General features: G+C 39.8%; 1 protein-coding gene and 1 long non-coding RNA gene across 3 annotated transcripts in view; one reads left to right on the forward strand and one right to left on the reverse strand.

Moving 5' to 3' along the window:
* The window catches only part of kdm6al (lysine (K)-specific demethylase 6A, like), a 40228-nt gene extending 35420 nt beyond the window's left edge, over nt 1-4808 (forward strand). For both annotated transcript variants that reach the window (XM_073870608.1, XM_073870609.1), the window contains 7 exons: nt 242-390; nt 531-645; nt 1858-2045; nt 2812-2953; nt 3130-3256; nt 3341-3511; nt 3826-4808. In XM_073870608.1, the coding sequence (XP_073726709.1) occupies nt 242-390; nt 531-645; nt 1858-2045; nt 2812-2953; nt 3130-3256; nt 3341-3511; nt 3826-3852 (919 nt within the window). In that variant the 3' untranslated portion in view covers nt 3853-4808. The remainder of the gene's footprint in view (nt 1-241; nt 391-530; nt 646-1857; nt 2046-2811; nt 2954-3129; nt 3257-3340; nt 3512-3825) is intronic.
* Nucleotides 4809-5159: 351 nt separating this feature from the next.
* LOC141365798 (uncharacterized) lies at nt 5160-10777 on the reverse strand. Its single transcript, XR_012370784.1, has 4 exons — nt 9782-10777; nt 7949-8099; nt 7652-7726; nt 5160-7117 (listed from the first exon to the last, which is right to left on the reverse strand). It is a non-coding gene; the product is annotated as an uncharacterized lncRNA (long non-coding RNA).
* Nucleotides 10778-11007: the final 230 nt, after the last annotated feature.

An 11007-nucleotide genomic window follows, 5' to 3' on the forward strand; every position in this document is an offset into this window, starting at 1 on the left:
GTTGATGATTAATATTTTTAGCAAAACTCATCCAAGCAATTCATTCAAACACGGGAGCACGTCTAGATCTTCAAATCTCATTGGTTCTCGGATGACTGGGATGAGTAAATTATGCGAGAAATCTCATGTTTTAGTCCACTATTTCTTTTAGTCATGTCCATCACAGTTCATGTGAGTTTGTCAACTTCATCACAGTTTAATAAAGGCATGAACTCAGATTTGTGATCGTCTCTCTCCGCAGGTGGAAGCTGCAGCTCCAGGAGTTGAGTAAACTGCCTGCATTCGCACGGATGGTGTCTGCCGGCAATCTGCTTAGTCATGTGGGTTACAGCATTCTGGGGATGAACACGGTCCAGCTCTTCATGAAAGTGCCTGGCAGCAGAACACCAGGTCAGTGCTTTTTTATCTTGTTCTGAATAAACATCACTTGAAATAATTTTGCTCGAATTTCTTGCTGTTTTGTATGAATTGTTGTGGTGGTATAGATAAATATTTTAGACGCACATTTTCAGCTGTTCTGTCATCTTCAGGTCATCAGGAACACAACAATTTCTGTGCGGTGAACATTAACATCGGGCCGGGGGACTGCGAGTGGTTTGCCGTTCCTGAGCCGTACTGGGGCGTCATGAGTGGATTCTGTGAGAAGTACGTGTGACGCTTGATAAACGTGACCTTCGGCTGCAGGTCTACTGCGGGCATTAAAACGGAGCTCCCGCAAATAAACAATCGTTATGATATTCATTTTATTTCATATAAAAATTACTTGCCATTTGATCAATCATAAATTGGGATCCCTGTTATTTATTTTAATTGATTTATCCAGTATTTAAACACAGTCTCTTCTCCCAGGGAGACCTGGTCAAGATGGCAGCACCTAAAGTTTCACACAAAAATGGTCAAAGTCCAAATTTTTAAACACGACATTGCTAGAGATTTATATAAAATACGGTATATGTATGGTTTCCTCAAAGATTCCTGCAGTTATTGATGAAAAGGTGCTCTCCGCTAGGTAAAGACTGATAAGTGTTTTAACTTAAGAACTAAGATTTAGCTTCCTAACCCAAACTGTCTATGTCAATATTTTAAACTAATTTGTTACCCTGAACCTTGAAATTGAGATTTAAACATCATCTAAAAGACGCGTTTTCCATCAATGTATAGTTTGGTAGAATAGGACAATATTTGAGGTCCTTAGCAACACATATTACTAATGAAAAATAATTTTTTAACCCATTTACAGTAGGAAATTTACCAAATATCTTCCTGAAACATGATCTTTACTTAAAGGTTAGTTCACCCCAAAATGATAATTTCATCATAAATCTCTTACCCCTGTGTTGCTCTAAACCCCAAAGTCCTCCGATTGTCCTCAGAACTCATTTTTGGATATTTTTGATGAAAACAGGGAGGCTTCTGTCTGTCTTATTGACTTCAGTTAGTTTCACAATTCCTTTCCCCAGAAAAGAATGACATCACCAAAAAGGTCCATGTGCCATCATCAGTCGTTCAATAATAATATTATGAAGCGACGAGAACACTTTAAGAATGAGTGGGACTAAAGTCATTAATTTTGTCTTATTTAACCCAGTTTTAATGAAAGCTGTATTTGCATTTTGTACAGGAACAGAACATTTGGATTGATAGCCTGATTGATATTGATTTTTAATACATTGTAATCTAGAGATGGGACGATAATTATTAGGATCTGATGGGTTTTTACCTTTTAATATGATTAAAAATATATATATATATATATCACATATTAGTTACAACCTTAAACTTTTCTATGTAGTGTCTATAGTAAACTACTGTATACTATATGCAGTAAATATAAGATCATCTGTCAACCGTTTTCAGAAACAACATCAACTTCCTGAAGGGGTCATGGTGGCCGAATCTTGAGGATTTGTACGAGGCTAACGTGCCGGTGTACCGTTTCATTCAGCGTCCTGGAGATCTGGTCTGGTTGAACACAGGGACGGTCCACTGGGTCCAGGCCATCGGTTGGTGCAATAATATTTCCTGGAATGTGGGCCCTCTTACAGGTACGTCGTATAACAGAGCTAATGCACATGTAAAAAAACAAACAAACGGGTGATTGTTGTTGCCAATCACAAAATGTCAGCGTTAGGGTTTTGATCTACTTCTGTTAGATTTTGCAGCAATGATCATTGGCACCAATCAGAGACATTTCATATGTGCTGGTGAAGTTGTTTGACTCTAGTCACATCCCTATTGCTCTTGATCATCACCATTATAATTAAAACCTAAAGGGGGTCGCACACCGGCCATGCAGCTCAGCGTCGCGTCTAGGACGCATATCGTAAACCGGAAGTGCACATTAAATAGCGCGAGCTTCGTCAGATAGCGTCTACTTCAAAATGCAAAATATACGTTAGCAGCCAATGTTAATCGTTAATGATTTGGGACAAATATGATGTTATTTAATGATGAACTATGTGAGTGGCGCCACAGGGATTTGAGCAACTTCCTGAGTCGTAGCTGGGCGGCGTGGACAGAAGCCACCTGTCGGTGCTGGTGTGCGTATACTCAAAGAAAGCAATGTGTACGAGTTTTTTAGAACGACGCTGAGCTGTGTGTCCTGTGTGCCACCCCCTTAAGTGTCTGCACGTTACACCTGCTGACAGTCAGTACACCCAAATCAAGACCCCTGTTTTACTCATTGTATCGATTTGGTGTAAATGCTTTAAAACGTGTACACGGCTTCGATAACTCAGACTTAAAATAATGAGCTGTCGTAATCGTGTCCGTTTCATCTGCTCATGTGTTTGAATACGTCTTACCCTACAGCGTATCAGTACAAGCTCGCTGTCGAACGCTACGAGTGGAACAAACTCCAGAGTGTCAAATCTATGGTTCCCATGGTGCATCTGTCCTGGAACATGGCGAGGAACATTAAAGTGTCCGACCACAAGCTGTTTGAGATGATTAAGTGAGTGTTTTTTCCATCTGATGAATGTGCAGTTTAGGAATGATGTAATGTTGTTTTCTACCCGAATAAACCTTTGAAAAGGCTCTTGAGGGTCTTGTTGATCATCTGGATCTCTGCTGAAGCGGTAGTCGGTCCAACATGTCGTAGGGACTGCTAATAATTCTCCTGGTTAACAGGTTCTGTCTTCTGCGGACGCTCAAACAGTGTCAGGCGATAAAAGAGGCGCTGGTGGCCGCTGGAAAAGAGACGATTTGGCACAGAAGATGCCGAGATGAACCGGCACATTTCTGCTCCATCTGTGAGGTGCGTCCTCAGTCGTGCAGCGCTCCGGGTTATTTTTATTTTTATTTATGGCGTGCAGAAGTAACATTGTGCACTTGGTTTCAGGTGGAGGTTTTCAATCTTCTCTTCGTGACGAGCGACAGCTACTCCAAAAAGTCTTATGTCATCCACTGTCAGGATTGCGCACGGAAGGGCAGCAGCGATCTGGACGGTTTTGTTGTTTTGGAACAGAACAAGATGGATGATCTCATGCAGATTTATGACCAGTTCTCATTAGTAAGTCATTTTTCCATTTTCATCAATGGCCTTTGTGGTGTTTTTCTGTTCACCGGCATCATACCTTTTGTCTGCTTTGACTTCAAATTTCTGAAGCAGTTTTTGGGTGCGGTTATAAATGTTCACATCATGTGTGGTGTTTTCCCCCCCCCCAGCAATTCAGGTGTCACATCTGACAGGGGATTTAAGTATCGATTAAGATGCATAACATGCTAAACGTTGCAGGACGCGTTTCAGAAACTTGTGTTTGTGTTTGCATGTCAATCCAATGAAAGCTCTTTATTAAGGATTTCTTTCTTCCTGGTGTCTTCTAGGCCCCTGCGCTGCATTCTTCATCTTGACATTAAACGCTGTACGTGTGGAAAGTATCGCATTACAGGAACTCTATAAACGGACCATTTCTGATATTCAGGACAGTCGCGGCAGCGTCTCGCGTGGCTGGTGACCATAGCTAACGTGCCGGACTGACGACTGAAGTGGCTGTGTGTCTATGCAACCTGTTTATAAACTGCAGCGTGTCGTTATGGCCTACAGGGGGCGGCGGAGGAGGGTGAACGATCGCCCCGCGGACCTCCTCGTAAACGGGCTGCTCGCTTCTGCATCACCAGGGAAATGAATCTGAAAAAACGGGGAGGAAGTGATGAGGAAAACGGTTTTGTACATATTGTCTCTCACAAATGGCGTCGTCACTTAAAGACTACTGACTTCTTTTGTATTTTGTAACGTTATGAAAGTTGAAATCTATCTTCTGTCGGGGGTTGTTTCACCTTCACGGGCGAGAACGCTAGCCGAGCTTTTGTACGGTAGCGATAGCGATTTTACCATGACTTTGGATGGCAAAATCTCCCAAAAATTTGTAATGTGAAGAATTAGGTGATATAATTTTATACTGCTTTTATCTGTCTTTACTTTGAAACTACGGTTGATATTTTGGTTTCTTGGGTAAGAAAAAGAAAATTGTGGAAAAAGAATACAGCCAAGTCACAAAGAAAAACGAGTTGCACATAGAATAAAGTTGAAATTGTGATTGTTTTCCCCTCGTTTTTGTTTCTAATCCTGATGTACATTTACACTATTTATAAAATGCATATTTATTGCTTGAAGATCTTTGTGGATGGAATGCTGTTATTTTTCCCAGAGTACCTGCCATTCAATTGGAAGGAGTTTAGTCATTTAAACTACTCCTGCATTTTCTATATAGAATTAAACTGCTTAGTGTAAGCATTGTACAGATACTATAAAATTGTTTTATTGTTTGAAGAATGTTTATGACTTATTAAACAAGTTGTCAACAGTTTTATGCTCATTTCACTTGTATTGAATATGAAACTTGCATTAGCCGCTCTTCGCTCTTCATGAAGGTTTTTTTTTGATGACCAGCAGAGTTGCTGTGTTTTTAGCTCTGCTACCTCAGGACCTACAAAACTGTGTTGTTGGGTTAGTTCAGTAATATTTGTTTACAGTTATGCTGTCAGTTACATTGAACCTCCAAAAAGGTTCAAGTTTATTGCTGTCTTTTACTGACAAACACTTAAAGATGAACGGTGTGGTTTACTTGACCCCAGACTCTTTGATGTGCAGTAGTTACTCGACTGATGTGCATTTTTATTTCTGACTCTGCGTTGTTTTATTTTTTTTGTGCGAATCACCTTCTTCCAGCCCTTGGATGAGGATGTGAGTTAGGGGTTTTTACCTTTGCTCATTTATGCGACTTTCTTCACTTCACTTATGTTTCTTGAGAGAATTCTTGCTCCTCTGTGACGCAGGATTAATATCGTGTTTATATGTTGTTCAGAGACACTTCTTCAGTTGGGGTTAGAGAGACGCAGCCACCATTACAATGTTCGTGAAAGCCTTTATTTAAAGAAAAACATTGTGTTCAAACATTTGCAACCCGTTTTATTGGTTTATTGACAGCGGCTTATTGAAAGGTTTTTATTCAGAGCAGCATTATAATGGGTTTTAATTCAAGTACGTTTTGATTTCAGATTGAACGTCTGTGGTTATCAAGCACTTTTGAAACCCAGCATACAATGTAGCTGTACTTTGTCATACACAGATTTCTACACTGTATGCCGGGTTCAAAACCATTTGTCAAGGTTTTTATCCTGAGGTGTCACCCACCGTGAGGAGTTAGCAGGAGGGCATCAGAGACCCAGTAGCCAGATGTAGCTGCTGAACGGCCGACAGGATCTACACTGACTACTGAGCGAACGATGGGTCTGCGCTTTGTGTCCACGTCCTGCTGGTGTGCTACAGCCTAGACAACAGATAACTTTGACAAAAACATCTGTCTGTTCATAGAGGTTTATTAATGTAGTTTGTAAGCCTTGAGCAGAAAGTGAAACATCATTCTCTAAAGGAGGTGCCATCAACTCGGCCGATTGTGTAACGTCCTGGAAATGAGCGTAAATGGCAGATGTGTCCTAGAAAAATGGGTTCAAACAGTCAATGTGGATGGAAAGTTAAACAGGACTGAAGCACTGTATTTAAAGTGTTGTAGATTACTAGAGCTGACTCAGCTGATCAGTTACATTACACAACACTTCAACAGGAACCGATTAATAATCAAACTCAATGTCAGATCAGTCTTAAACTTAAAACAACTGTTATTTGCAACTTGATGTACAGATTGTGACTGACTGGTAAAGACTTCATGATGTCACAGAGAGGTTTTTATGGTTTCTTGTGTGAAATTGTAATTTTCTATCTTTATTTCTCTGTGCTTTCTGTATTTTAATAGCACAGTTATTGAACACAATCATCAGTATAGGGCTGCATAACAACTAATCGTTTGCAGAATAAGTGTTCATATATGTGTGTTGTGTATAATAATTCTGTATATAAAAATGTGTATAATTAAGTATTCATAATTATATATTATCAAAAAGTATATACACATGTAAATATTTCTGAAATATATACATGCATGTGTGTGTATTGATATATATACACACTTATTATACACAATACACACACACACACACACATATGATGTAAACTAAAACTTTTATTCTGCAAATGATTAGTTGTGATTGGTGGTTATGCAGCCCTACTTATGTGATGGTGTTTGAAGCCACAAATGCAGGACCTTCATTCACTTTCTCTCTCTTATTCTGTCATCTCTTTCTTTCCTTCCACCTTTCTTCTCTTTTCGGTCTAATTTAGATCGTTCACTCTCTCCAATTCCTCTCTTAATCTCATTGTTTTCTGTTCTTGTTTCCAGCTGGATGTAGAAGAGCCCAAGGTTAAGAGTATTATGAATATCCTGTTTTGCTGATGGCCTCCCATTTTTTTTCTTTTGAAGTTTGTTTTATTTGATTAATACTCAAATAAAACCAGTAATCATAACTGTCTGTTATGAAGTGATTCACACCCATTGAATTGTGGTGTCATTTTTGCTAGCAGGGTCTGACCAATCAGAAAGCTCCTTGCAGCAGTCCATTCATAAAAGCATCTGCTACCCTTTGCCCGCTGCTGTTACTTTCTTTCTCTCTTTCAGTCTGCAGGCGTTCCTACCTTGGCTGTCACCCACCATTACCCAAAATGCAAGGAGAAAACAACGGCGTTATTTCCACAGACGCTGGAGAGGTCCTGACTCCTGACCTGTGGTTTGACAAAACATTTAGAAATATAATAAAGTATAAATATTTCAGTTGGCTCATATAGACAAACCTTGCCTTCTCAAAAACAACATAACTGCTCTGTAAAATGGTTTTAGAAACTGAATATAACATGAGATGTGTTAACTTCACAAGCAGTTTAGTAAACCTAAACTAGATGGATTATAGGAGTGACAATAATTAGTTTGTCTTGACATTTGAAGTCAGCGAGCACATGACCAGCATCATGTTTGTCTCTAACCCTAACTGAATATTTCTACTTCAAGTATATTGATTTATTCTTAGTAAATGAGATTTCTTTCACTTTTTCAGACGGACCCTCGTAAAGAAATCACCCATCTTTATCCTCCGTAATAATGAGCACGACTTGAAATCATCAGCTTTTCTGTCTGTCTCTGGTCCGGCTTTAAATCTGTTTCTTGACCTGGTTATGTTCAGTGGGCAAAGAATGAGAGCGGGCACACGAGAAACCTGTTGGTGTGTTTACCCGTTAAACCTCTCGGTGTCTTTAACTTACTCGGTGGTTCTTCAGGTTGTTTTCTCTCTTTGGTGTTGTGCTTTTGTCTTTCAGGTAAGCAGTAGCACTCTTGCCCTATAAAAGTAGTAAGCGGGTTAAGGTTAGTCATTGTCCGCTTTCATCTTGAGATTAATCAGTAATCTGTTTCAAAGGGCCGTCGGCGAGGCCGGTGCTGTCAAACACATACACAGCATTCACTTAATGTCGGTTATTTTCAAGACAGCACTTCACATTCTTCAGTTTTTACATCGCAGTCCATCACAACAGAACCATGACATTGCAAAATCTATTACTCACATTTACTCACACTGGAGTCGAGTAGCACAGAAACGGCTCGGCTCAGATCAGTTTCTTTAAATCTTAACCCAAGTCTCTCTCATTTCTGTCTGAGTTTCTTCTGAACCCTTTCTTCATCCGCACTGTAAGTCACATGTCGCCGGTCTGACCCCTGTAAAGAGAGGCGGGGCTAGAGTGGGCATCATCTCTAGATTCTGACCTATCAGATCAGTGGGACGAACCAGACATTTTTATCAATGGGAAGCTCACAGTCAGGCTCCACTCATTGAGGTTAAGCAAATTTCCATTTTATGGAAAGACGCTGATCGTGTATAAATATGAAGTTCTTTCAAATAATACAAATAAATGAGATAATATAATGATGATAAAATGTCAAACGTCTCTATTGTAGTATCAAATAACATTGATTATTTATAAAGCACATTTAAACAGAATCTCAATTGATCAAAGCCCTGGACAGTGAGCATAAGCAGGTTTACAACAACTAAAGACGTCCAAAAGAAAAACAAATAAGATTTAAATGTAGACTTTAATGAAAATGGGAGCTCGTTTCAAAACTTGCACCCAACCACAGAAATCACCCTTTGATTTATAGCAACTCAGTTAAAAGCAGGACATTAATGCACAAGAAGATCACGAATAATACATTTGTGCACGACCTGACAATGGAAACAAGAATTTTAATATCAACCCTAAAGAAGTGATGATGGGACACAAAAGTGTAGCGGCTGCATTTTGAACAACTTGCAATTGTTGATCATGAAGATTGAGGGAGAAGGTGTTTTGACTTCTTAATTGATCTCAAATGGGAAAAATTATTTAACAACCACATTCATTTATTTATCAGAGTAGTGAAGAATCAAAAATCACTCCCTGATTTAATTTTGTTTGCGTAAACTGATCGAAAGTGGACCTAACAAAAGCTGTGATACCTAAAGTGCATCCACAAATTTTAAAGATGCTTTCACTCTTTAGGCCAGGGGTGACCCACGATGAGATCTAACCTCCTGCATATTTTAGTTCCAACCCAGCTTCAACACACCTGACTCTAATTTTTAGGAAATGTTTGATTGACAGATTCAGGTGTGATTGATTGGGTTTGGAGTTGAACTCTGCAGGACAGAAGATCTCCAGGAACAGAGTAGGTCACCACTGCTTTAAACCATTAAGACTCTTTACGAAAACATCCGATAAATATACTCTTTATAAATGCATTTAGATGATCTTTTGATAATGTATGTAAAGGGATTATCTTAAAACAGGACGAGGCCTTAGTTTAATTAGGAAATATAACCAGTTTTAACAAACTTGCCTTACTAAAACATTACCTTTGTACATTCTGAGGCAAAACAAAGGGCACTGATGTATTTTAAGATCTGTCAATGCAAGTTGTTTTCAGTTTGGACAGCTCTTACATTTAGTTTAGGACTAGGACTAGTCTAATCCCTGTCCCGGAAACTAACGTTACCCCTAAGCGTTTAACTTTTGTTTAGGGTTCAGACGATCACGCGCGCGTTTATCGATGTGTACAGATTTGTCACCTCACAGACGACATGGCTGTCTTAACCTCTAAACCTATATACTGTTTACTGTCACCTGAAACCTAGTGAGCACACTAGTCAGACAATATTTTAGTACACACATCCGCGTTTCTTCTCCCGCGACGCGTTGCGCTTTAGCGCGTCACACACGCACGAACCCCTAAACTCGTCCACGTGTCGTAACTGAAAGGAAAATTGCCTTTTCTATTATTTAGTTGGTTAGAATGGATTATCGACACTACATTTCGAGTTCTAAGGCTTCAAACAGATTAAGGTGAAAGGCAGCGCTTACCTGAGTCTCAGTCACGCGATTGTTTGTCCTTCAACTCCTGCAGCTCCAAACAACACAGAAACCTTCACATTAAATACACAAGAATGATATACAACATCTAGATCCACAATCTCTCTCTCTCTCTCTCTCTCTCTCTCTCTCACGCACGCACGCACGCGCGCTCACGCACACATACAGGTTCTTATCTGAGATGCTGATGTACCTTCCCTGCGTTTTTCTTTATCTTTAACCTTTGTGTTTCAAATCTTTTTTCTTTTAATCCTTCACTCACACGCGCCTGCGTTCTGAAGGAAAACAGCGGTGTGTCTGATCTGTCTGTCAGGGTCTCTCTCTCTTTACTCTCTTTCTCTCTTATTCAGACAAGCAATACACACACACACACACACACACACACACACACACACACAACATAAATCGATGACGACACATTAACACAACAGCTGTCAGCGAGAGCACTTACATTTCACCGTCTGTCTAATGGAGCTGCCGCAGTGGACGACCCGAGCTAATTATGTTTAACTCTCCATTAATTATTACAGGTATTATTATCTTACATGGGGTCTGAAATATTTTTGGTGAATGTGTGTTACCCGTCAGGTCTAATTGCAGACTTTACAGTGGACCTTTGATATCAGACTTGACCTCCATTCTCAGTTCAAACCCATCGTCCTTACAAAATCTCAAGATCATTCAGGTCAAATGAACTGAAAATAAATGAAGCGCTCGTCTTTCAGCAGACTGGCATGAAGAGCGAAGCCGCCTTTAGTTTGTGAGCAGCCTGCAGATTTCAGCGGACGCAACACTAAATAAATAAAGATGACGGAAGAGCTTGTAAACACAGATCTTTGGTTTGGCTGACTACAATGCAATTGTTTGCATAGATGAAATGTAGCAGATTATCAAGGAATCTAACCCTAAACCACCAATACATTGATTCATTTATCCAAAGCAGTAGCTCATTCCACCAGAGAGAAACTGAATGAGTCTTTGAGAGTGTTTAGTATTCGGTCAGCTCGTAAAGCACAATCTTTCAAATAAAGAATTGTGAAGTTATCAGAGTAAAGATTCACCCTTATATCTAATGGGGTGTGTGTGTGTGTGTGTGTGTGTGTGTGTGTGTGTGTGTGTGTGTGTGTGTGTGTGTATATGTGTACATACGGTATGTGGGTGTGTGTGTGGGTGACTGTGTGGGAGTCATGTGAACCTGACTAACGGTTCATTCTGCT

This window comes from Misgurnus anguillicaudatus, chromosome 8 (assembly GCF_027580225.2).
Source record: "Misgurnus anguillicaudatus chromosome 8, ASM2758022v2, whole genome shotgun sequence".
NCBI classification, from domain to species: domain Eukaryota; kingdom Metazoa; phylum Chordata; class Actinopteri; order Cypriniformes; family Cobitidae; genus Misgurnus; species Misgurnus anguillicaudatus.